The 27,538-nt window shown below is 40.8% G+C and overlaps 1 protein-coding gene across 1 annotated transcript in view; it reads left to right on the top strand.

Moving 5' to 3' along the window:
* Positions 1-783: 783 nt before the first annotated feature.
* FBXO16 (F-box protein 16) overlaps positions 784-27,538 on the top strand; it is a 53,062-nt gene continuing 26,307 nt past the window's right edge. Inside the window, exons 1-4 of the mRNA XM_021698753.1 lie at positions 784-876; positions 5,388-5,523; positions 13,444-13,479; positions 25,641-25,847. Of these exons, the coding sequence (XP_021554428.1) occupies positions 5,425-5,523; positions 13,444-13,479; positions 25,641-25,847 (342 nt within the window). The 5' untranslated portion in view covers positions 784-876; positions 5,388-5,424. The remainder of the gene's footprint in view (positions 877-5,387; positions 5,524-13,443; positions 13,480-25,640; positions 25,848-27,538) is intronic.

The following is a 27,538-nucleotide window of genomic DNA, read 5'->3' as shown; positions in this document are numbered from 1 at the left end:
AGTAGCTCCGTCTGGAATTTTGAATTTTTGGTTGTTCTCCAGCACGTGTTTATAGTTCTATCACAACAGTTATCAATATGGGCCTTATATTTGTTATTTACACACTGCATTTTCCAGTCTTTCTCATTAGATCTTTTTTATCCTTGTGTTCTCACTCTGCCCCTTATTACATGGTGGGTGCTCAAGAAATTTAATTAAATTAGACCGGATTGTAAAATTTTCCAAATTTGTAGTTATTCTTATTAAGCCATGCCATCTGCTGGTTCCCTGGTGTATCTGTCAGTCAGCCTGAATTCCCGTTGAAATTCATGTTGAATCATTTGTGAGATTGTGTGTTGGGCAATTTTCCCACGTCCTTCCACTTCCGGTTGCAGGTGCTATTCTTCCATTGAACCAGCGGCATGTTCTTTTTCCTCCTACCCCGTTTTACCTGTTGGCCACTCTTAAAACCCGGAAAAGTGGAGTTTACATTTCGGCGCCCCGGAATGACCAGAGAACTATAATTGGGCATGCTCAGTAGGTTGCCCTCAGTTGGAACACAAATATGTCTTGAGTGCCTGTCAGTGCTGCTTGTGTTGGGATTGGACACATCTTTCTCCCAGCGTTATACTGGGAGATTGCAGCCCCTTCCACCCTCTTGGCGCTCGGGCTTTTTAATATTATCCGTGTGCCGAATTTTGGAGCCAGCCCTCCCGAATCTCTTGACCAATCAAGAGACCACACATTGTTGCCTAAGAGACCCCGGATGCCAGCGAAAGGATTTATAGGTGGTGATTGGATTACTGGAAGAAGGGTGGGGGCTGGACAGAGGCAAAGAAAAGGCTGCCATGGCAACACCAGCGCTTGAGGCTTGAAGAGGGAGGTGAGCTGAAAGAGGTGAGAGCAGTGGGCAGTGCATGAGAAGGATGGAGACTCTTTTCAGAGCTCCACTCTGAGATCCTCCTGGGCCTCTCGGAAACCTTGTTAGTGCTCCTGGGGATTACATTTTGCTCCGTTTCAAGGGCAGTTAAAGTGCCAGATGCTTCATACTTACGAAATTAACAACAACAATTTATTTCTGTGCCTATCAAACACTAGCTCTTTGTCTTTAGTGTAGCTTTTGCTTTGTTTCTAACTAGTTGAATATAAGAAGAATTTGTATTTAAATCTAACCATACCTTGTTTCATGATGATATCATTTCCTTCTCTGATGATACTGCAATGTACAATGTGTGTTGGCAGAGAAACTCAATCCTATTCTGCTCTGTAAATTCCAAATAAAAACCCGATAGTCCTGAGTTTAATTCCAGTGCTCAGTTCATAATGTTGTGAGTTTTATCCTACATTTCTATTAGTTTTAATCTTTAAACTGCTTCTTCTCCACTATTGTATTCATTCATTCAGTTGATTTGACAAATATTTGAGCACCAATTATGTAGCACTGGGATTAGGATTCACGTGAGCAATGTAAGAAAACCACATGAGGAAAGAAGCATCAGAGTTCTGTACTAGTTGTTTTGTACCAAAGTTCAGTGTGTCTGGGCAGATAGTGCATGAAGGGAGAGAGCGGGGGATGAGGCTGAAAAGGTAGATTGAGGTAAATTCATAGTGGACCTAGACTTCCATGCTAAGGACTCTGATTATGTTGTAGCCATCAGAGAGCCTCTGAAGGTTTTTGAGCTGAAAAGTGACACAATCAACTGGTCTTTTTTTCTTTTAAGATTTTATTAATTTATTTGAAAGAGAGAGAGAGCATGCACAGGCAGGGGAAACAGCAGGCAGAGGGAGAGGAAGAAGCAGACACCCCGCCGAGCAGAGAGCCCAACTTGGGCTACATTCCAGGACCCTGGGATCAGCCAAAGGCAGAGGCTTAACCCACTGAGCCACCCAGGTGCCCCTCAACTGGTCTTTTAAAAAATATTTCCCTTAGTAGAATGGTGGTTACCAGAGGCTGTGGGGTGAGGGAAATGGGGAGACATTGATCCAAGGGTACAAACTTTCAGTTATAAGATGAGTAAGTTCTGGAGATCTAATGTCCTGCATGGTGACTATAATTAGTAATAATATGTTTTATACTTGAAAACTAGTAAGAGAGTAGTTCCCAAGTGTTCTCACCACACCCATACACACACACACACACACACAAATGGTAACTATGGGAGGTGATGGATGTGTTAAATACTTTGATTGTAATCATTTCACAGTGTATACATATATCAAAATATTAAGTTGTACACTGTAAGTATATACATTTTTTTGCAAAAAAAAAACCCCTAACAGTAGACTGCATGCTCTATTAAAGCAGAGACTCTTATCTTTGTACCCCCTGACACAGGACTAATAGGTCCTTAGTGAAGTCAAATAATGGTTGCAGTGTGAGGAATGGCTCAGAAAATGGGATTGGAGGTTTGTGACCATTGAAACTTTACCAGAGGACCCATCCTAGCTGTGGAACTAGAACCATACATTGAGGATTAGGGCCAAAGACCCTCTTTCTTTCTTTTCTTTTTTTAATATTTTTTATTTTTTTTAAAGATTTTATTTATTTATGAGAGACAGAGCACGAGTGGGGTGAGGAGCAGAGGGAGAACCAGACCCCCCACTAAGCAGAGAGCCCGATGCAGGGCTCGATCCCGGGACCCCGGGATTGTGACCCGGGCCGAAGGCAGACACTCAACCGACTGAGCCACCCAGGCACCCCTTTCTTCCATTTCATTCAGAGAAAAATTAAAGATCAACATTCAAAGACAGCCACTAAGGTGGAAAGAGGTCACACCAAAAACAACAGCAAGCTTATATGTGGAAGGAGAGGAAGACAACTTGCTTTCTCTTGTTGACAGAGTGGGGACAGTTCTTTCTTGTGTATGTTATATAAAAATGTCTGTCTTTGTAGTCGTCCTGAGTGTTTATGCCGTGAACATGTGTGTGCATGCAGATATGTACAGTGCCCATCTTCTGGAATGGAAGGAGGAGGAAAAAAACACAGAAGGATAATGACGAAAGCAAGGGCAGGACAACCACATTTGAATGCTTCAGCAGGACTGTATTACCAAGAGGGCTGTTTCTCTTGGCCAGCCCCACCCCCTGAAAACCAAGCTGATTGAAGAAAGTCTAATTCAAATAATTTCTAACTGTTAGGAACCAGGAAAAAGAAAACATCCAGTGCAGGGCCTTAGGAAAGCCCAAGAGAAGCTACTTTGTCTTAATTCAGAAATTGTGCCTAGCTTGTTTCCTCCACAAACTAGAAAGTTCTCAGCTTATAGTGGGAGTTTTTCACCTGGGGTAAGCAAAATTTTATGTTCATATGCAGTTTTGTAGGGAAAGGATTCATAGCTTTCATCATGTTCTCGAAGAGTTTTATGGCCCTCAAAAAAAAAAAGATTAAAAACAACAACTGGTTTAAAGAGAGGAAAGATCAGACGTAAATAAGAACAATAAAAAAAAAAGAAATAACATGATTTTTAACTGGGCAGATCTAGGCTCAGAGACCATGCTTTGTATCTATAATTTGCCCACTCACACGTACTTTTATAGCTGCCAATTAATAATACTGTAATGAAATAATTTCTTATACCTTTTGCAATTTGGCTAAACATGTGTGACTCAGATACTTAGGTGTTAGAGGTTGGGAAGAACGTGAGTGCTGATGTGAGTCCACTTTATACCAGTGGTTTGGTGGCAGTAGGCAACTACCAAGAAGGATTGTGTAATGATGCCCCTGTGGTTTTCAGACATTGGCTTTATCTTCAGCTATAACTCAAACCTGAGAGCGAATATTACCTGTCAAGGGAGAGCCTCAAAGATTTCAGATCTAGCTTTTGGGGGAATCCCATATCAGCCAAAAAGTAATGTGGTTTTTTTTTTAATTGTCCAATCTTTGCTTCTGTAGAGTAATTTTTGGAGCCCATAGATCATGCAGGCAAGCCCTGGCTCTCTCAGTCACCACTACCACCTTCTGATATGAAACCCACCTTCAGAGAGGAAGGAAGGCAGAAGCAAGCAGAAACTCTGAGGATGTAATATTGAAACTATCCTCAATCTGCTTTAAATGTTTTCCACCTTAAAATATTTTGCTATGGCCCTTTAATAGTTTTTTTACTATTTTATTTATTTATTTGAGAGAGAGAGAGCATGAGCAGAGAGAGGGGTAGAAGGAGAGGGAGAAGCAGACTCTCCACTGAGCAGGGAGCTTGACCCTGAGATCATGACCTGAGCTGAAGGCAGATGCTCAACCAACTGAACTACCCAGGTGCCCCCCTCTGATAAGTTTTGAGGCACTCTGTAAAGTTCTAAGAAAGACTGCAGGAAAGTTACTAGTTACTGAGACTGCCCATTTGTCAGGCACTCTGCTGGACCCATTTTCTCCTATCTTTGAAACAGTGGTTGAAGGTAGATGCAGATAGATTGAATGCTCAGATAGACTGAATAATTTGCAAAACATTATATAGCTAGTAAGTTTTAAAGCCAGGATCAAACCTGTATAAAGGTAAAAAGTTTTGTAATTTTTTAATGTAAGCAAATGTAATATTTGCAATGTAAGTAAGCGAAAAGAAGAAATTTACTGCAAGGATATCAGGTGGCTCACAAAAAATGGGCAAGAAAGGACAAGGGGCTTCTGAGGGGTGAGGCAGCAGAAGCAACTTAACAGAGCATCGATGCTATTGTGAACAACCACCTCAGCTGTCAAGTTTAGGATGAGCTAGCGTCAGTCCAACTGGCCTAGCTTGGTCTCAGGCCAAGGTCTTAGCTGGAGAAGGTGAGGCCACCTTGATTAACCAACCCAGCAGATTCTAAACAATGAGGGGAAAGTAATTCTTCATGGAAATTAAAATGTTTTAATCAAATGAATGTAAACCTATACTCGGCACCTAAAAACAGCACATTTCCCCCGGTAAACTCAAATCTGTCCATCTCTAAGGCTTGGCTTTGTCCATTACAGCATTCTACTTCTTAAATATGATATCAAGCTAGAACCCTTGTTACTTAGATATCACAAAGGGGGGAGGAAGAAAGACACAAGGGACCAGGATGGAGTGCTTTCTAATGCACTATGATTTTATAAATTAAAAGACTTCTTTCTGGCCATTAGGGTATGTTCTTAGCTAAGAGTGATTTAAATAGACCTGATCTGATTTCTAGTTCCACAACCTACTGTCTGTATAAAGTTAGGCAGGGTGTGTAATGTCAATGAGCCTCATTTTCTTCATCTATAAAATGAGCTAAAACCCACTACCTCACCAGATTGTTATGAGCTTTAATTGAGCATGCGTATAAAGTGCCTGACCTGTAAAATTCTCCCAGTAAATGTTCTCCCCGCCCCCCAATTCTCTATCTCAATGTACTAAAAGATGGTATGGTGTTAGTATTTTTAGTATTCTGAAGATTATAAGATTCATTTCTTCTGATAGGTATGGTTTTTCTTATGGAAGAATAGTCCGTTATTTCATGATGGCATTTGCACCTCCAAAAAGCATAGATGGTCCCAAAATGCAGACAAAGATGAGTACCTGGACACCTCTAAATCATCAGCTTTTGAATGACCGGGTAAGTGACCAGAGCTATTTTATCAGTTGCATCCGTGCCTTAAAGAAAAAAAAGTATTAAAATCTTAGTTATCAAAATATGAACAGGAATTGTTTAGGATTGTGTAATGGGTTATAATAAAAAGCAAATGGAGAATTTTTTCAAAAACTTTTATTGAGCCCTTGCAATAGACAGAATCCCTGCCCATGATGAAAATGTCTTAGATTTGTTCTTTCCTCTACTGTTATTCCTCCTCTCTCTCTCATCCCAAATGCCTTTTTTCTTCCATCACTGGTTCTCTGCTGGAACCACCAGGAATGAGAGAGGAGAAGGTAGTCTGTGAGGAGTTCCCAGAAAAAATTTTCTTGCTAGAGTTGCAGTTACTGGATAATGCTTCCCATTTAACCAAATAAAATGAGTAAGTCTCAATTGATTACTCGCATTACTCAGCTTCTCCTAAGAAGTTTATTTCCTACCTGCATTCTGGGAAAGCACTAACAGAATACACCAAAGGATCGCAGAGGTGGGAAGCTGAGTGTCATGCTGGGGTGTGATTGGCTAGCCTCTGGGGATTTCTATTCCTGCTTCAGTTGGGAGCAGAAGTTACCAACAGGTCAGTGAACTCCTATTATCAATACCTATTATAAGGACCACACCTAGTTGTCAGTAAAAAACAATCAACATCAATAAGACTGACTTCAGGGCGCCTGGGTGGCTCAGTTGGTTGAGCGACTGCCTTCGGCTCAGGTCATGATCCTGGAGTCCCTGGATCGAGTCCCGCATCAGGCTCCCTGCTCGGCGGGGAGTCTGCTTCTCCCTCTGACCCTCCCCCCTCTCATGTGCTCTCTCTCATTCTTTCTCTCTCAAATAAATAAATAAAATCTTAAAAAAAAAAATAAGACTGACTTCATTATCTTGCTCCTACACACCAGTTCCTTCTCCTGGTAAAAGGCACCACTTGACACCAAGTCACTCAAGCCAGAAATTATCCTTCTCCCTGCCAGCTCTGGGTTGGTTTTCCCCAATTTACAAGCTAATAACTTAGCCTGTTACTTATGGCATAGGAGACACTACTGTTTCTTAGGAAAACACAAGATTCTTGAATCAGAGACAAAAATCTTTGTTACTCACCGTGCAGCAAGCGGCAGGAGCATCATATTTGCATTGGTCCTCTTTGCCTACCTTGTCCCACAAGACTCCAGAAGGCCCAGAAAAATACTACATACACCATGGGTTTGCATCACAACTGAGGAACAGTGAGCGCAGGGAATCCTTTGCTTTTATAGTAAGCAGTAAGAGCCTGCTCTTGGTCCCAAAGGGAGATAGTACCTCATTACCCAAGGTTGCCTTGCTCCAAGGCAAGAAATGGCCCAAGGAAAAAGCAATGGACACCTAGCACTCTTGGCATTCCAAGACATTTAGGAGTATGAGAAGGAGGCTCAGGAAGGTGTGTCTACCAGCACCCCCTCACTTCCACATCCAATTCATTTTCAAGTTCTAGAAGTCTTCCTCTTCATCTGGGCCCCTTTCCTTCATTCATCTATATGCCTCCAGCTTCACATTGTCGGTTCACACCGTCATTACCCTTTGCCCGATGCACCGCTGTAACCCCTAACTGGTTTCACTGCCTCTATCCCTACCAGTCCATCTTCTATTCTGGTCCCAGAGTGATTTTTCTAAAATACCAAACTAAAAAAAGAAGAAGAAATAGAATAAAAAAATAAAATACCAAGCTAATCCTTTCATGAGAAATTGATAACAGACTCTGCTCCAAAGAGTAAATTCCAAACCTCTACACCTAGCACAGGGGACCTTTTGTAAGTTGACCTCAGCCAGCCTTTTAATTCCAAACCCTGCCACTGCCTTCCTCCCATCCTAGGTCCGGAACAACTAAGTGGCCTCCAGATGAGCCATAATCTCTCACACCTCCACTCCTTTGTTCCCCTTGTTGCCTCCCCTAAGAGCTAACTCAAATGTCATTTTCTTTGGAAAGCCTTCTCCGGCTTGCTTCTCTTTGCTCTCATCACTGTTTACCCACTTTCCCCCTCGACTGTAATGTGTTAAGAGTTGAGATTCTGTCTCTTCTCTCTATATTTCCAGTGCCTGATAGAGTTCCTGAGGCACAAAAGATAGAGTCAGGGTTCAGCCACCCTCCCTGGGACCTCCTTCACTGAGGCTCCTCTTCTAGTCCCTCCATCCCTCCTTCTTAGTCTGGATTTGACCCTTTGCCTCTACACCGAACAGATATGCTAATCACCCTGGGAAAACAAGAGCATCAGTCCCTACCCCTCCTGTTCAGTACTTTCCTGTTCTACTCCTCTGATGTGAAACACGAGCAATCTGGGGAGAAAGAGAGCAGCGAGTGTAGCGATCGGAATAGTGAGAAATAAAAGGGAGAGAGACTGAAAAGGAAAAGATAAAAGAAGTGAGGAAAGAAGAATGAGACATAGAATAAGAAGAGGGGCCAGGAGAAACAAAAGGAAAGGCAGAGAATGAGAGACAGACGTCTGGCCTTCATCTGGCCCTGAACACAAGCAAGTCTGTTGAAAGCCCTTTATATTCAGCTCAACAACTGTTTATTGAGCACCTGTTTGTAAGTGTTCTTGGCACTCCAACAGTTTATATAACAGCTTCTCTGCTTTGCCCCCCTCCCCCTAAAAAAAACTTCGGTGTTTAGTTTTGAAATCTGTTTTCTCCTAGAATTGTGAAGGCTCTACACATATGCAAAAAAGTGACTTGAATTGAAATACCTATTTGTTGGATGCCTTGATTTCAGAGATTTTCTTCGAAAAATTCGAAGTCTTGATCGATTTAACAGCTAGGGAGAAAAAAAAAGTATCTTAATTGCCTGATTGCCTGTTGCAGGTTGGTTTACTAGAGAAGCAGACTCTGAGATTAGCATGTAGGGCATCGATTGTGGAGGGCTCTCTGGATTGGCAGCAGGGAAGGGAAGGGAAAGAAGGGAGAAGTGGGTGAGGGGAGGAGAGGAGGGGAAGGGAGAAAAGGCCACGGGTTTTGAGGCCTGGCCCTGTAGCCACCAGCCTTTATACTTCCACACTGGGGGCGCCTGGCTGGCTTAGTTGGTGGAACATCTGACTCTTGATCTCAGGGTTGTGAGTTTGAACCCCACGTTGGGTGTAGAGATTACTTAAATAAATAAATAATAAAAAATATACTTCTACACTGACCGTTCAGTAGATGCTAGCTGCCCCATGAAGGGCTTGACCTTGAACAAAGCCGAGCTCTCAAGCTTATGGCTGACAGCCAGCAGCACTCCCCGCCAAGTGGGTGAATAAATCCTGGACAGTGCATCACAGCCAGCATTACATTGTCTTATCTTGGTTTTTTAATAGCTTTTGTCTCGAAATGATAATCTCTAGAGATAATATTTATTTTGTTCTTTAGACCTCTCATTTTTTAAAAAGATTTATTGTTTTGAGGGGGGTGCAGAGAGAGAGGGAGAGAGGGAATCTTAAGCAGGCTCTCGGCTGAGCGAGGAGCCTCACCCAGGGCGTGATCCCACAACCCCAAGATCATGACCTGAGCCGAAATCAAGAGTCAGATATTTAACCAACTGAGCCACCCAGGTGCTCCTAGACCTCTCATTTTTTATCAAAAAGTTATTTTGTGGTTTCATTAGGTTCCAGTTTGGAGTAAAACTATTTTTTAAAATCTGTGCATGTGTATATACATGTATGTATATGTATAAATGTACATAGATACACATAAAATTTGTATACAGGTATACCAAACTATTTTTTTTAAGTAATCTCTACACCCAGTGTGAGGCTTGAGCTCACAACCCTGAGATCAAGAGTCACATGCTCTACTGACTGAGCCAGCCAGGTGCCCCAATACCAAACTATTAATAGTGGTTTCCCCAGAAGAGTTGGATGGCACTGGGGGAGGTGGTCCTGTTAGAAGAAAGCTTTCATTTTTTACTTTACATAGTGCAATACAATTTCTAAAATTCCAAATTCGAAAACAATCTAAAAACAATATAAATTAGAGAGAGAACAATAATTCTGGGAATTGAAAATTCTGGTTCCAGATCACTGATAATTTCCTGTGTGACTTGAGTAAGTCACCTACTTTCTCTGGGCTTTACCATCCTCCTTTATAAAATAAGTATGTTGGATCAGATTACCTCAGAGGTTGCTTCCAGATCTAACATTCTGACTGTGTAAAAGACATTAAAAATAGACACCAAGGATATAGCTGGTCAGAAGGAGTCCATACAATAATTTCAAGGTTTTTTCTATACTTCTAAATAGGGCATGTGTCACCAATGATTGGTATAATTTTGAGGTTCTGTTGTCTGTTTTATTTTTGTCTTCAATTCTGTAGTAAAATAGAAAATATGTAACTATTTCAGTCTTAAAAAGGGTCACAGGATTTTTTTTTAAGTTTTTACTTAAATTCTAGTTAGTTAACATACAGTGTCATATTAGTTTCAGGTGTACAATGTCGTGATTCAGTACCTCCATACAATACTCGGTGCTCATCGGGGTACAGGAATTGAACTTCACAGCAGACTTGAAGCAGAGAGATTGAATTCAAATTCAGATGTCTTCAAAGAGAGCATGATCAGCATAGGCAAATGTAACAGATTTCAAAATAACTTGGGCATTATGAATTTTGAGAGGAAGAATGTTTTTAAAGTATGCATTTCTTTGCCATCTAGTGTTTTATTTACTTTTTTAAGATTTTATTTATTTATTTGACACACTGAGAGAGAGAGAGAGAGCGCAAGCAGAGGGAGGGGCAGGCAGAGAGGGAGAAGCAGACTCCCCAAGGAGCAGGGAGCCCGACATGGGGCTCTGGCCCAGGACACTGGGATCATAACCTGAGCCAAAGGCAGACGCTTAACCAACTGAGCCACCCAGGCGCACCTGCCATCTAGTGTTTTAATTGAAAGTAACCAACATTTCTTTTTCGAGATATAGTACAATACATGTTAAAAGGTGTTCTGAGAAAAAGCACCTTGTTGCCATTAATCAATCATAATTTAGGAGCCCCTAAATGTCTCACTCGTACACTGTAATGATGTCACATGGTGAAATATGTAACTGCACTGTCAACAGACTAAAATAACAACCGTAGGATTTTGACTTAACAGCAGGCTCCAAGTAAACTGTGATATAAACAAACTGCAGTGCTCTGCGAGGAAAGAAGATCCATTTTATATTTCTATTTTGAATCAATACTTTGTTTTCCAGCTCTTTAAGATGACAAACCTGATTGCAAATCTTTGGAATAAAGACTTGCTCCAAACCAGAGAATATAAGACTGACTGAGACCCTGACAAATAATGTGTCCCAAATTCTCTTTCTTACAAGGGTAGAGTCAGAACCAGATCTGAGCTTGTCTATTGGTTTTCCTCTCCCCCCTCACTCCCATCAGTTTCTACTTGGGTCTAGTGGCCTTTGTAAGAAATGGATTTGCTTGGACCTGCTTAGACTTGGTCATTGGCCTTCTAAAGACTATTGTTTTAGGGACGCCTGGGTGGCTTAGTTGGTTAAGCATCTGACTTGATTTCAGCTCAGGTCATGGTCTCAGGCCTGTGAGATCTAGCCCCACATTGGGCTCTGCACTGGGCGTGGAGTCTGCTTAAGATTCTCTCTCTCCCTCTGCCTCTGCCCCTCCCCACCCTCCAAAAAAAAACCAAAACAAAAAACTACTGTTTTTGCCTGAGTGACACTCCCCACCTCCCACCCCATTCCTTTCCTGCTACCTTCTCGCTAAGTTTCCTCTCCTCTTCAAGTCAATGCCCCTTTGTTTCCAATGCCCCATATTGTCACTGGGTGCCATGATGGTCATCTCATCTTCCTTTTAAAAAGAGGTTGTGGTCTTGGGACCTAACATTTTCTTCTTCCCCCAACAGTTATTGCAAATGTATGGCTGGAAGTCAGGTTAGGGAAGACCATGGTTCTAGTGAGGAACCCAGTACAGAGTTGAGCTGAACAGACAGCCTGGAACCAGTGATTTTTAAAAATTTTTAAATGTAAGCCTTTGGTCCTCTTCTTGTCCTCTCTAAAATAAGGAAATTCAAAAGATCTTAGGGGTTCCTTTTAGCTCTAAAATGCTATGACTTTTGAAACTTTTTTGTTGTTGTTCAATCAGCAGGTGTTTATTGAGGGCCTGCCTTGCAACCTAGACAGATTATAGAGAAAGTGGTTGTAATCCACATGGGAAGATGAAATGACCAGAGACAATGAGAGAGCCATAGCAAACCCTATAAAGCCCACGTGGAGCGTGGGCTATAACTGGAATATGAGTTGGGAGGAGCTAGATCCCCTGGGCATCTGAGAAGTGCTGGTGCTGGTGACTTGGATTGACCAACAGATGATTGATAGGCTTTGGTTAGACAGAGGGCAAGAGTTCAGGAAATATCTGAATCCACATTTTTAAATCTTCTATATTCTATAAGTTCTCTTCTATTTTCATCCAGAAATCCCATGTTTATCTGTGCCATTATTTGAGGGTCCTAATAGCCCAGGTGAAGGTTAATAGGGGGCAGGGGAGAAGGGCATCCTTTTCCTTCTTCTCTAATGTGAGAAAAGTGTCTACCTGTAATGTAGGAGATTCTGTGGCCAGGAACAAAACTGATGTTTCACTGGCCTTGAGATTGTTGTTGAACCAATTATTTCAAACCCCCTTTTGTATGCCCTTTCAAACTAGCATTTGAGAGCCTAAAAAAGGAAGGAAAGCATTATCTTGTTGGAAGCATAAAACCAGGGGCGCCTGGGTGGCTCAGTCGTTAAGCGTCTGCCTTTGGCTCAGGTCGTGATCCTGCGGTCCTGGGATCGAGCCCCACATCGGGCTCTCTGCTCCGTGGGAAGCCTGCTTCTCCCTCTCCCCTCCCCCTGCTTGTGTTCCCTCTCTCGCTGTCTCTCTCTCTGTCAAATAAATAAATAAAATCTTAAAAAAAAAAAAAAAAAAGAAGCATAAAACCAGCTCCTCCTCCATAAAAAGGGAAGAAATGAGCCTTAGCTAGTCTCCAAGTGGGAACATTCTTACAGCGCTAGAGAATTTAGGCAGCGCTAAAAGGAAGGGAAAAACATCAATCCCAATTTTGAAAGCTGACAAGAGGGGCTGAGTGTGGGATTGAGAGAGACATTCGCATCTGTCCATGACTCTCCCTTGCTTCCTCTCTCCATAACTCCTCTGCCAAACATTCTCCCATCAGTCTCCTTTCCTCATTCATTCAAATACACATATGACTGAGGCTCAGAAAAACATCTCTACACTAATACAGAAATCCACTCACATTGTACCGATACATCCGTAAGGATATTCCTTATCACAACCGATTCATTCAATCCAGCAAACAGGCATACCTGTAATATGCTATGTACTCTACAGTAGAGATGTAACAATGACATGGTGTCTGTGCTAACTAGTATATAATAACAAGCCTATCCAGATAAACACTGAGTTGTAAGCCCAGAGGTACACATACACAAATTTCTAATCCTACAGACATATCAGCGCATGTACACCCATGATATGTGTACACACCGAAATATAAAAAACAGAGCTGCTCATTCATAAATTTCACAGGCTCTCATACTATTGATATTTGGGGGAGGATCCCCACTTTCCTGTTTTTCCTTTGTCCGTTTTTTCATCTCCTTTCAAATTCCAAAATTGGTTTCACTTTGCCATTCCATTCTTTTCTTATTCTTTCCTCTAAAAAAAGCATTGCTTTTTCTTTAAGATGAGTTATTCCACATGGATAAACTGAGAAAAACGATATCATCTCCAAGTTAAAAATAAGTAAAGTACCCTCTCAGGAATGAAATCTGTCTTTTTATACTTGGTTCGTATAATGAAAAGACTGTCAATTTTTATTTATTGATAGTTTAATGATATCTTTCTTATAATGGGTATTTTGAACCATGAAATATAAAATCATTCCATTCTTTTTATTTATTGTAGATATTTGAAGAAAGAAGAGCTCTGCTTGGAAAATGGGTAACCATTTAAAATATAGTTACTTCTCTATTATGTCACATTATCATAGAGCCCAAAGAATTCAGTTTGAACATAAAGTAATAAGTGATCACTCATTGCCTGAGAAATTTGACTGGTACTCTCTGTATGTATCAATAACAGTTCTATACTCACAAAATAGCATTCTGTCTCTCACGAAGTAGGGCTTATAAAGGGGAGTTGGATCTGAGATGACAGCTTGGTAACTAGCACAGTTCATCCACTGGGCTACTTAGCATCCTTCTATACCCTTCTACCTATACTTAAATTTCCAAAGGAAAACTGTAACAACTTTATGCTTTTATTTAACAAGACACAACTATCCTCTACACAACTGAAAGCATCCTCACCCTTTCCTCAAAGGAGACACAGAGTCCCAGTGATCATTGTCCTTCCCTGGGTCATGATTAGTCTCTGAGCTGTGTTGACTACTCATCAAATTCCTCTATGGCCCCACCTGTCTCTACCACCCAAGAGAATTGAAAGTATATGGTCATGCAAAAATGTGTACATGAATGTTAATAGCAGCATTAATCATAATAGTCAAAACGTGTAAACACCCAAATATCCATCAACTGATGAATGGATAAACACAAAGTGGTCTATCCATACAATGGAATATTATTCAGCCTTAAAAAGGAAGGAAATTCTGATACAAGCTACAATATGGATGAACTCTGAAGGCAATACGCTAAGTGAAATAAGCCAGACGCAAAAGGACAACAATTGTATGATTCCATTTATATGAGGTACCTAGAGTAGTCAAATTCATAGAGACAGAAAGTAAAATAGAGGGCGCCTGGGTGGCTCAGTTGGTTAAGCGACTGCCTTCGGCTCAGGTCATGATCCTGGAGTCCCGGGATCGAGTCCCGCATCGGGCTCCCTGCTCGGCAGGGAGTCTGCTTCTCCCTCTGACCCTCCTCCCTCTCATGCTCTCTGTCTCTCATTCACTCTGTCTCAAATAAATAAATAAAATCTTAAAAAAAAAAAAGTAGAATAGAGATTACCAAGGGATATGGAATTATTATTTAATAGGTACAGAGTTTCAGTTTGAGAGGATGAGAAAGTTCTGGAGGTGGATGGGGGGATGGTTGTGCAATAGTATGAATGTACTTAACGCCCTTGAACTGTACACTTAAAAATGGTTAAAATGGTACATTTTATGTTACATATATTTTACTAAAATTTTTAAAAGGTAAGAAAATTTTAAAAGGTAAGAGAAAGAAATAAAGTACTGATACATGCTATAACATGGATAAACCTTAAAAATAATCCGCTAATTGAGGGGCGCCTGGGTGGCTCAGTCGGTTAAGTGTCTGCCTTTGGTTCAGGTCATGATCCCAGGGTCCTGGGACCTGGGTGGCTCAGTCAGTTAAGCATCTGCCTTTGGCTCAGGTCAATGTCTCAGTGTCCTGGGATGGAGCCCCACCTTGGGCTCCCTGCTCAGCAGGGAGTCTGCTTTTCCCTCTCCCTGTGCCTCTGCCCCTCCCCCATTCATGCGTGCACGTGCACCCTCTCTCTCTCTCAAATAAATCAATAAAATCTTGGGGCACCCGGGTGGCTCAGTTGTTAAGCGTCTGCCTTCGGCTCAGGTCATGATCCTGGGGTCCCAGGATCGAGCCCCACATCTGGCTCCCTGCTCAGCGGGAGGCCTGTTTCTCCCTCTCCCACTCCCCCTGCTTGTGTTCCCTCTCTTGCTGTGTGTGTCTCTCTCTCTCTCTGTCAAATAAATAAATAAAATCTTTTAAAATAAATAAATAACTAAAATCTTTTTAAAAAATAATACGCTAAATGAAAGAAACTAGACACAGAGGCCAAATATCATATGATCCCATTTGTATGAAATGTCCAGAATAGGCAAATCCATAGAGACACAAAATAGATTACTGGTTTCGGGCGCCTGGGTGGCTCAGTTGGTTAAGCGACTGCCTTCGGCTCAGGTCATGATCCCGGAGTCCTGGGATCGAGTCCCACGTTGGGCTCCCAGCTCAGCGGGGAGCCTGCTTCTCCCTCTGACCCTATCCCCTCTCATGCTGTTTCTCTCTCTCTGTCAAATAAATAAACAAAATCTTTAAAAAAAAAAAATAGATTACTGGTTTCCAGGGGCTGGGGGATTGATGGTAATGGGTATAAGATTTCTTCTGGGGGATAACGAAAATGTTCTGGAATTAGATAGCAGTGATGGCTATACAACCTTCTGATTATTCTAAAAACGACTGAATTGTATATGGCATGTGAACTATATCTTAGTTTTAAAAAGAAATCAGGATTACTTTTTAAAAAAAACTGTAGGGCGCCTGGGTGGCTGTACTCAGAGAAAAATTACAATCTGATATACACATATCAGAAAATAAGAAAGCCTGGGGCGCCTGGGTGGCTCAGTCGTTAAGCATCTGCCTTCGGCTCAGGTCATGATCCCAGGGTGCTGGGATCGAGCCCCACATCGGGCTCCCTGCTCAGCAGAGAGCCTGCTTCTCCCTCTCCCTCTGCCCCTGCTTGTGTTCCCTCTCTCGCTGTGTTTCTCTCTGTCAAATAAATAAATAAAATTTAAAAAATAAAAATAAAATAAATAAATAAAAAAAACTATACTTAGATTCCTTAACTCTTGTTATGTGTAATCAACTTGAAATATCCCATCTTTAAAGCATATAGTCAACGCTTTTTCCTTAAGGGAACATCTCTGACCTGGAATGTAACAGTGGACAGGACGCCCTTTCCTAGCAGTTTCAGTAACTAAGTGTCTTAGAGAAGTTTGGGCTTCTATAACAAAATACACATCAACTGGGTGGCTTATAAGCAACAGAAATTTATCTCTCATCGTTATAGAGGCTGGGAAGTCCAGGATCAGGGCGTGGGCAGATTTGGTGTCTGGGGATATCCCATTTTCTGGTTCATAGATGGCAGTCTTTTCGTTGTGTCCTCGCATAGCAGATGGGGAGAGGGAGCGCTCTGGGGTCTCTTCTATAAGGACACTAATCCCATTCATGAGGGCTTCACCCTCTTGACCTAACTCCCTCCCAAAGCACGCCCCTCCTAGTACCATCACCTTGTGGGTTAGGTTTCAACGTATGAATTTGGGGGGGATACATTCAGTCTGTTGCACTAAGATTAATATAAAATACTATTTTTTTAAGTTATTATTATTTTTTTTTTGACAGAGAGAGTGTTAGTGAGAGCAGGAACACAAGCAGGGGGAGTGGGAGAGGGAGAGAGAGGAGCAGGGAGCCCTATGTGGGGCTCAATCTCAGGACCCTGGGATCATGACCTGAGCCGAAGGCAGACGCTTAACGACTGAGTCACCCAGGTGTCCCTAAAATACTATTTCTTAATGTTCTTGGTTGTCTTAGTTGGTCACTAGTTCTTTTTTGTGCTGGCCTATAAGCTCCAGTCTAGGATATTTGTTACCTAAGTAAGTTTTTAAAAAATTATATACATAGTATATCTGGAAGGATGCACAAGAAAAGGGGCAACATTGGTTTCCCCCAGGGAGAACTGTGAGTCTGGGACAGGGTGGAAGGGACTCCTTTAGCTGAATAGCCTTTTGTACCTTTTGATTTTTTTAATCATGTGACTGTATTATCTAAAAAAAATTTATAAAGTAAATATGATAAAAATTAAGAAATGAAAAATATCAAAAATTTAAAATCTAGCTGAGTTTTTCTCAAATCCTATTTATATTTCTAAACTAACTTTATATCTGTTACCAAAAACTTAAAAAGAGACTTATTTAGAATGACTGTTTTTACACTACCATTCCACATACTATCAGTGGAAACCCCTAATTAATGTAACCAAGGCCAGTGTTCAGCCAGTAGTTGTGGTGACCAACTTTTCATTGGTTGGTGGCATTAACAGCTGTTAAGTATTTTTTATATCATCCTGTAAAAAATTCAAGGTCTTTACACTTTGTAAAGATCTTGCTTATTCTTTTCTTTTACCAAAGCTAATAGAAATATATTTGCAAAGATCACTAATTATCTCTCTTCTCCAATAGACTAATTTACAGAGGGAAAGACATGGTTCTATATCTTGCGCCTTACACATTCTTTAACACTACGAGGCATTTAATAAATGCTTTCTAAATGAATAAATGATATTGGTTTTTCTCTTTGTCCCACAACAAATTTATTCCTTAAATTCACTATATCATATGGTAGTCTATATACCAGCACAAAAGCCACATGAATTGTTTAAGGGGCATATTTCCAATTTGCCTTATTTAATTTTCTCTCTCCATTTTAGTTTTTATTATTATTATTTTTTTAAGATTTTATTTATTCATTTGACAGAGATGGCGCAAGCACAAGCAGGCGGAGTGGCAGGCAGAGGGAGAGGGAGAAGCAAGCTCCCAGCCGGCTGAGCAGAAAGCCGCAGGCAGGGCTGGATCCCAGGACCCCAGGATCATGACCCGAGCTGAAGGCAGACGCTCAACTGACTGAGCCACCCAGGAACTCCCGCATTTTAGTTTTTAGATTTTTTTTTGTTTATTTTCAGGAACACCATAACAGGTTGATAACATAAGAAATACACTTCCAAGAAAAGAAAGGAGAAATAAGTATACAACTTCTTTTACTTAGCATTACTTGGGCTATTCATTGTAGGGATCAAGTATCAGTTGAAGGCTCAATCTTGTATTAGAAGTAAAGTCATTTTTTAAAATAATCTGGACATTGTGAAGTAAAATATAATATGAAATCTATCCAATGATAGATAGTCCAAAAGATATTTGGCCATAGAATGTCATTTTTGTTTATACATTAGTACATGGTCTTGTCTGATTGTCTGTACAGTAACAAACAAAATAATTAAGAGAAACTGAAAAGCTCCTCTACTTTCCAGTTCCATGTTACTAGTTAATCCCTTATCTCTTAAGTCTTCTCTGCCCTTCAATCCCTGTTAGAAAAGGCAATTGCCTCCTAAGAAAAACAACTCCCAGAACAACAGCAGAAATATTTTAGTTGAAAAGAAAGCATCTCAAACTTTTTCTCACCTTCTGTGTTGTTAACAGAAATAATAATGGGGGCATCTAGCTGGCTCTGTTGGTAGAGCATGCAACTCTTGATCTCAGGGTTGTGGGTTCAATCCCCACATTGGGTTTAGAGATTACTTAAAAATAAAGTATAGGGGCACCTGGGTGGCTCAGTCAATTAAGCGTCTGCCCTCAGCTCAGGTCATAATCCCAGGGTCCTGGGATCGAGCCCTGCTTGGGCTCCCTGCTCAACGGAGAGCTTGCTTCTCCCTCTCCCTCTCCCACTCCCCCTCACTGTCTCTCTCTCTCTCTGTCAAATAAAATAAATAAAATCTTTAAAAAATAAAGTATAAAAAAATAATAGTGTTATTTGAAAAAAGTAGAAAGCATTACTTTTAATTTGCTGGCAACAATCATAATCAGAGCTAAAATTCAAAAGAGAAGCAGGAGAAAATATTTTGTAAGTTGCATGATAGGTAAAGATTAATATCTAGGATTATAAAGAGTTCCTACAAATCAGTAAGAAAAATACAAACCCCCCTCTGGAATAAGGAGCTAACAGAAGAATGAGAAATATACAAAAATATATAAATGGCCAATAAACATATAAAATATGATCTGTTTCACTAAAGTTAGAGAAATACAAATTAAAACAATGAGATTCCCAACCCCTCCTTTTGCCTATGTGACAAAATTGAGGAGCTAGGTAATATCCTATGTAAGTAAGGATTTATTGGAGAGTAGGAGGATATGCATAAACACATTTGGAGGGACTGTCAAATGGTAAAGACTTTTTTTTTTTTTTTAAAGATTTTATTTATTTGACAGAGAGAGACACAGCGAGAGAGGGAACACAAGCAGGGGGAATGGGAGAGGGAGAAGCAGGCTTCCCGCTGAGCAGGGAGCCCGATGCGGGGCTTGATCCCAGGACCCCGGGATCATGACCTGAGCCGAAGGCAGACGCTTAACGACTGAGCCACCCAGGCGCTCCAGATGGTAAAGACTTTTTTTTTTTTTAATTTTTTAAAGATTTTATTTATTTGAGAGAGAGAGAATGAGAGAGAGAGCATGGGAGGGGGGAGGGTCACAGGAAGAAGCAGACTCCCCGCTGAGCAAGGAGCCCGATGCGGGACTCGATCCTGGGACTCCAGGATCATGACCTGAGCCAAAGGCAGTCGCTTAACCAACTGAAGCCACCCAGGTGCCCGATGGTAAAGACTTTTAAAAGACAATTTGACAAGATTGATTAAAGTTTTAAATGCAAATGTCCTTTGAACCCGTAACTCCACTTCTATTTATCTGTACTAGAGAAATATTCACATAGCACATGAAAAGGCATGTTTCAGAATATTGCAGTTGGGGGTGCCTGGGTGGCTCAGTTGGTTAAGTGACTGCCTTCGGCTCAGGTCATGATCCTGGAGTCCCAGGATCGAGTCCCGCATCGGGCTCCTTGCTCAGCAGGGAGTCTGCTTCTCCCTCTGACCCTCCCCCCTCTCATGCTCTCTCTCTCTATCTCATTCTCTCAAATAAATAAATAAAATCTTTAAAAAAAAAAAATTAAAAAAAAAAAAGAATATTGCAGTTGGGTTTTGTTTTTTGGTTTTTGGTTTTTTTGGTATTGTAAATGGTGTCGGTAATAAATTGAATAAATAGATTGTGGTATAGCTGTGATGAAGGAATGAATAAAAAAATGAATATGCCATGAATGAATGAGAAAACAATATGCTCTGGGTTCTTTACATATCAGGTCATTTATGGCTATATTTTGTTTGTTTTTTAAACTGCTGCACAGTATCCTACAGGATGGGTATACTCTTTAATTTATTTAACCGTTTCCTTATTGATGGCTCTATGTGTATGCTAATGCATAGAAATGCATAACTTTAAATTGTGGGGATGCCTGGGTGGCTCAGTTGTTAAGCGTCTGCCTTCAGCTCAGGTCATGATCCCAGGGTCCTGGGATCGAGCCCTGCATCGGGCTCCCTGCTCCACGGGAAGCCTGCTTCTCCCTCTCCCACTCCCCCTGCTTGTGTTCCCTCTCTCGCTGTGTCTCTCTCTGTCAAATAAATAAATAAAATCTTTAAAAAAAAAAACAAACAAACTTCAAATTGTGCAGCAAATTGTGCATAGTGTCCATCTGGAGGATGGAATGAGATTGGATGGGGAAGAGCAGTCACAGAGGATTTTCATGTTTAATTGTATATGTACCTTTTTGAAACTTTTAAATAATAATATGTTTATACTTTAATGTGAAAGTCAGTTTTTGATAATAGGACTCAGAAATTCAACCAGAGGGATGCCTGGGTGGCTCAGTCGGTTGTGTCTGCCTTTGGCTCAGGTCATGACCCCAGGGTCTTGGGATCAAGTCCTGCATCTGTCTCTCTGCTCAGCGGGGAGCCTCTTTCTTCCTCTGCCCCTCCCCCAACTTGTTATCTCAATCTCTCTCTCTCTCGCTCTCTTGCTCAAATAAATAAATAAAATCTTAAAAAAAAAAAACTCAACCAGATTGAGATAAATAACCAATAAGCAAACAATAACAAGCCTTCCTCTTCATCTTGTCCCTCACTCGCTGTGAACTTTTCCTTGCCAGTCGGAGTGAGATAAGTGGAACCCGAAGTCTCTAGCAACTGTCCTCACTTCCTGCAACTGCAGTAAAAATCCTTGGAACAACTACTCCAAACATAGGATTTTCACAGTTCTATTGAGTCCTGAAAGCCCTATAAAAAGGCATTAAAATAATTATAAAATATAATCATATCATAATTGTGATATAACATAGCATAATACAATTGATATAATATTTTTTAAAAGGAACTAACTGTAAAGGGAGGTACCGTAAGTGATACCAGGATGGAAGAATGGTCCTAGCTCCTCCCCAAATCTCACATCTTGGATTCCTGGCTACTATGTTTTGGGTATTTTTACTTGAAAGGTGATGGGAGAGATGTAGGAGATTATTGAATTCCTGGACAGTTAACTCTTCCCCGGATTATTTACTTTTTGGATTATTCCTAGCACCTTTTAAATTCCAAAGGGATTTTCCCCAACCGTGAAACATTCTTCTGAGTCCTCAACCCACCTTCAATTGGTAGGAGTTCAAGGAATGCAAATTCATTTTCTATTAGCCTAAACAAACACAATTAGAAAGGAAAAATCCCTGAGGCAAAGAACACCTATCAAAGCCAGATATAAATTACCTTTTGACCACGGTAATCAGGGAAATAAATGAGAAACCAACGTAATTATCTTTTTAATCTCTAGAGGAAAATGTTTTAATGTTTTCTTTTATAGATTTCTTAAGCATTTTATAATCCTAGGTTCTTTTATATTCATTTTAAATCACTGTTCTTCAACCTGAGCTCATTCTCTTTGTGGGCAGCAATGAAAGTAAATGAGCTAACCTCAGTCATTCTAAATGTGCTTCCCATCCTTGCCAATGCACGGACATGATAATCTTATGCTTTTTAATTTAATTTAATTGTTTGCATATATATTCTTTTCACACTGATTTATTATTCTTAACATCACTTTGATATTTTATAGTGATAGCTACCATGTCTACAATGAGGCATGCACCTTATTAAGAATTTTATACATATAGCGGGGCGCCTGGGTGTCTGCCTTCAGCTAAGGTCATAATCCCAGAGTCCTGGGATCGAGCCCTGCATCAGGCTCCCTGCTTAGTGGGAAGCCTGCTTCTCCCTTTCCCGTTCCCCCTGCTTGTGTTCCCTCTCTCACTGTGTCTCTCTCTGTCAAATAAATAAATAAAATCTTTAAAAAAAAAGAATTTTATACATATATTATTTCATTTAATCCTCACAACAACCCTACAATTTAGATATAATTATTCTTAATGTATAAATGAGGAAATTGAGAAGTTGTTAGTGGTGGAACTGGGATTTAGTGATTTATTTTTAAAAAGTATTAGAAATAATAGAATACTGTATGTGAGACTTCCAATGGCCTCATTCCCAAATCCACCATCAATCTGTAATGCCATACTTTCTCTTATCATGTTGAGATATTACAGTTTGCATAGCTGATTCTCTGTTGTTAGACATTTTTGGTTATTTCTGATTTCTTACAGTGATAATAATATCACATGAAAATTTTTTTGTAACCATAATCGTCCTGGGTCCCCATGTAGCTCAGTTTCTACAGAACCACAGAGCACTGCCTAAAAGTAATTTTAAAATGAATTCCAATTTTCATTTCGTGTTTCAAAGAAAAATCACAGCAGAACCAGTTTAAAACTCTTGACAGTATTTATCAGGTCTCCCTTTGTTAAATAACAGAAATTCAACTGAGTAATTTAAAAGACTAAATTGACTCTGTTGATCAATTTGTGAATCAGGTAGCATCCTATCTAGTAAATAGAAAGGAGCTCTGTTGAGCTACAGAAAAGGACAGGTTTTGAAAGGTAGAGAGAACCTAACAATGGAAATTATTAGCAAAGAACACATTGTTTTAGGTAAGGTTGCTTTCCTAAGGGGAATGGAAGGGGTCTGTTGGTAAATTTCCTAGTGCTGACTAGGAAATTCCATGTTGACTGGTTAAAGGTTATATTCCTGGGGGATATATAATACTACAATTAGGTTAGTATTAAATCTTGGTTTGCTAACATGGGGCCCTTAACATAAATGACTCCATTTTGGACTATGGTTTTCTTTTTAATACCTTCCTTCGTTCCTCAGTTCTCTCACAGTCTCTAATTGGTGTCGAGGCAATGGCATTCTGAACCCCCAAACTCCCAACAAGCCAAAAACCTAACTGCTTTTCTCTCTCTTCACACTTCCCCCTTGGCTCTTGATTTTATAGATCAGTGTGGTTTCTCTGGCATGGTTCTTCCCCTGGCCCAAGTCATTCTGCTCTGGCTTCTCTCTTCATTCTTTTTTTTTTTTTTTTTAAAGATTTTATTTATTTATTTGACAGAGAAAGACACAGCGAGAGAGGGAACACAAACGGGGAGTGGGAGAGGGAGAAACAGACTCCCCGCCGAGCAGGGAGCCCGATGTGGGACTCGATCCCGGGACTCCAGGATCATGACCTGAGCCGAAGGCAGTCGCCCAACCAACTGAGCCACCCAGGCGCCCTTCTCTCTTCATTCTAATAATCCATCCCAAAAGGAAAGAAAACCCCCATTGTGAGAGCTGGAAATATGAATTGTGCAGAAATAGGGAGAGGAGAAATCAGGAAACACTCGCACATGAATAGATTTTATTCATTTATTTGTACGTTGAGGTTTTGGGTTTTTCTTCCCTGCCACGAGCCCACTATCAAGGCCCCTACATGAGTTGTGTCTTTCCACAACGTCAGAATTCCAAACTCAGTGACATGTTACTGTGCATTTAACTTGGCTTCATACACAACACACAAAACAAAGTACCATACAAAATCACACAACAGAGAAGCTATAACAAGGGGCAAGAAGTTACTGAACCAAATGCGAGGTCAGTCCCTGAACGCACAATTGAGGTAAGGCCTCGGTCCAGTCTAGGTCAGCTCTCAGCTCATACTGTTTATTATGTTCAAGCAGTGGAGAATCTCTCTGATGTTTAAGATCAATCAGGCAAGGCCTTCGGTCAGTACAGTCAGAAGTGGAAGGCTCAGTGTCTGCAGAGTCTGACAGTCTGCTGCAGAAATCCTCTGTTGAAAGGAGTTTAATCAGTCTGGGGCCTTTGCAAGACTCTCCTGGTTCTAGTGATTATCAGCTCTTGGTTCTTCCAGGTTCTCCAGCCTTACTGATTATCAGTTCTTAGTACTGCCAGTCTGTGCTGGTTTTAGTGATATCTGGTCTCAGCTGCAACATCCTTGGCTGCTTACGTCCCTGCTTGACATGAGTGACTCCATCTTGCTCGCTACATCCCCCCTTGAATAATAGTTTCTAAACTGAGATTCCTGGATCATGAAATAGATCTATAATAGTGAATAGTTTTGATCAAGAAGTCTTCTTGCCAATTAAAAAAATACATCATATGACTATAATGAAGTTGACTTGTCATGCTTTATATGCCTTGTTAGGTAGTCAGTGTATTTTATGATTACAACTAAAGTTCCTTATAAAATTCTCACTAGCTTATGACAACCATAGAAAATATCTATATGTGAAATGCAATAGTATACAAAATACAGGTCGCTCTAAACTTTCCTATTTTTCTTCTCTAAAATGGGCTAAGGAAAAAAAGAGAGGTTTAGACCTCCAGTAAAGTGGCTCATTCGATTGGTGGGTGTTCCCATAAGAGCCTTTCTTTTGGTTTTGGCCAGCCCTCAAATTCTTATCTTTGATCAGTCATTGATCTTGGGACTGATTTAGGGTTATCTCTGGGGAAAATAGTGAAGTAACCAAAGCTTTTGTTTGGCATGCCCCAGATTACTCTGGCATCTACTTCGTGTCTCTGGCACTTCCCCCCGCCCCACCCCCCAGGTCTTCCTATTGACATATTCTCTCCAATCAATCATTTACACATTAGTGGGACTTTAACCCTTCTCAGGGATATTTGCATAGTATACCTTATCTCCAATGGTGAATGCAAAGCTTTGTTTCTGGTCCTGGAGTTTGGCACTTAGGAGCTAATACAGAAACTCTGGCCAGAGAGGGACTGCCCAGGTGCTTTCTCTTGGGGGGGGAAAAAAAAAAAATATATATATATATATATATATGTATATACACATTTTTTAAGATTTTATTTATTTATTTGACAGAGGAGAGAGAGAGTGAGAGAGCACAAGCAGAGGGAGCAGCAAAAGGAGAGGGAGAGGGAGGCTCCCCTGCGGAGCTCAATCCCAAGACCCTGGGATCATGACCTGAGCCGAAGGCAGACGTCCAACCGACTGAGCAACCCAGGCATCCCCGAAATTATATTTTTAAGTATATATTTTCTCAGTTTATGAATATGGCCAGCTCGCAACTTACTGTCCTTATGTAACTACAAGTTCTGAGGTCAAGTGCACTTCAGTGTACACACTCACGTCTTGCACATGCTCGCATGTATAAATGTGAGAAAGGACAGGTAAGTGGCAAAACATCAAATTTATTAATTAGGGGAAGATATACATGCTATTCATTAGGAATAAAATATTAAACTCAATTCTATGCCATTCTTATCCCTTCCTCTAATGAATCTCTGGTATCAGACTGAAACTGCACAGTTTTTTTAATCTTTCTTTTTTCCAGTTTGATAAATGGACAGACTCTCAACGGAGAAGAATCTTGACAGGCCTGTTAGAACGTTGCTCCCTGTCACAGCAAAAGTTCTGCTGTCGAAAACTTCAAGAAAAAATTCCAGCAGAAGCTCTGGATTTTACTACCAAGCTTCCAAGGGTGTTATCTTTATACATCTTTTCTTTCCTGGACCCCCGAAGCCTTTGTCGTTGTGCACAGGTAAAGGCAAAGAATCAGTATACAATGTTTTGTAGTGATAGCCTAGAAAATTCTAAAAGCACATATGCAAAACCAAGAAATAGATGAGATGGTCAATATGTGTAGTCTATATAGTTTGAATTAACCCCGGTCTTCTTTGTGCCTCTGTATTTAGTGCTCAAAAGTAGTTGTAAAATGATGTAAGACGTCATTAGTGTCCACAGAATGGTATTTGCTGGTTGGAGAGACAAACATATATATGAAATGGTTCATCAGCAGAGTAGTCTTATACTGCATAGCATACAACTAGAAAACAATTCTAAATTGTATAGTGTAGGCTATTCATAAACAGAAAACCTCAAAATAAGGTACTAGTGGGGTATGTACAAAGAGTACAAGACTAAAAGAGTTCCGGGGGCACCTGGGTGGCTCAGTCGGTTAAGAGTCTGCCTTCAGCTCAGGTCATGATCCCAGGGTCCTGGGATCGAGCCTTGCAGGGGAGCCTCCCTCTCCTCCCTCTGCCCCTGTTCGTATGCTCTCTCTCTCCCTCTCACTCACTCTCTCAAATAAATAAATAAAATCTTTAAAAAAAGACTAAAAGAGTTCAGAGTGTGTAGACTCGCTTCCAGGGGCCTTGGAAAAGGGGCTGACTGTTGTTTTCCTACAAATAAATCCATGGTCTATTAAAGTATACTCCCAATTCCTTACAAGGTAAAACTGGTAGCCATTTTGTTGAGAATTTTCGTAGAGTCTGGTAACACCAGAAATTACTTGTTACCATGTGTTCACAGATGTGTAACATAATTTTAGTCTTTAAAATTAAGAAAATGAATGCAGTAAGAAAGAGGAGTTACTCAATAAATGGTTTTGGGACAATTGCGCAGCTGTCTGAAAAAAGATTCTAGTAGGATAAAAGATTGGTATGAAATCAAGGGAAACCATTAAAGTACTCAAAGAAAACATAGGCAAGGAGGCCTTTGTGAGTATAATACCCTGAAACCTTAAAATAAAATAGACAATTTGGGACGCCTGGGTGGCTTAGTTGGTTAAGCGGCTGCCTTCGGCCTAGGTCATGATCCCAGCATCCTGGGATCGAATCCCACATTGGGCTCCTTGCTCAGCAGGGAACCTGCTTCTCCTTCTCTCTCCTTCTGCTTGTGCTCTCTCTGTCAAATAAATAAAATCTTAAAAAAAAAAAAAGAAAATACACAATTTAAGGGTGCCTGGGTGGCTCAGTGGGTTAAGTGTCTGCCTTCAGCTCAGGTCATGATCTCAGGGTCCTGGGATTGGGCCCCACATCAGGCTTCCTGCTCAGTGGGGAGCCTGCTTCTCCCTCTCCCTCTGCCCCTCCCCGCTGCTTGTGCGCACTTTCTCTCTCTCTGTCGAATAAATAAATAAAATCCTTAAAAAAATAAATAAAATTTTTTAAAAAAAGAAAGAAAGATTCCCTTTGATCCGGCAGTTCCCCTTCTTGGAGTGCCTCGATATGCAAAAATTGTCTGTATAAGAATACTGCAGTATTGTTTGTAATAGTAGAAGTTTGGAAACACTGGAAATGTCCACCATTAGGGGACTGGTTAAATAAATTGCAACAGGGCGCCTGGGTGGCTCAGTCGTTAAGCGTCTGCCTTCGGCTCAGGTCATGATCCCGGGGTCCTGGGATCGAGTCCCACATCGAGCTCCCTGCTCTGCGGGGAGCCTGCTTCTCCCTC

The sequence above is a fragment of the Neomonachus schauinslandi genome, chromosome 2 (genome assembly GCF_002201575.2).
Source record: "Neomonachus schauinslandi chromosome 2, ASM220157v2, whole genome shotgun sequence".
Lineage (NCBI taxonomy): Eukaryota > Metazoa > Chordata > Mammalia > Carnivora > Phocidae > Neomonachus > Neomonachus schauinslandi.
The sequence above is the reverse complement of the archived record's forward strand: the minus strand, read 5'-3'. Positions and strand labels throughout refer to the sequence as shown.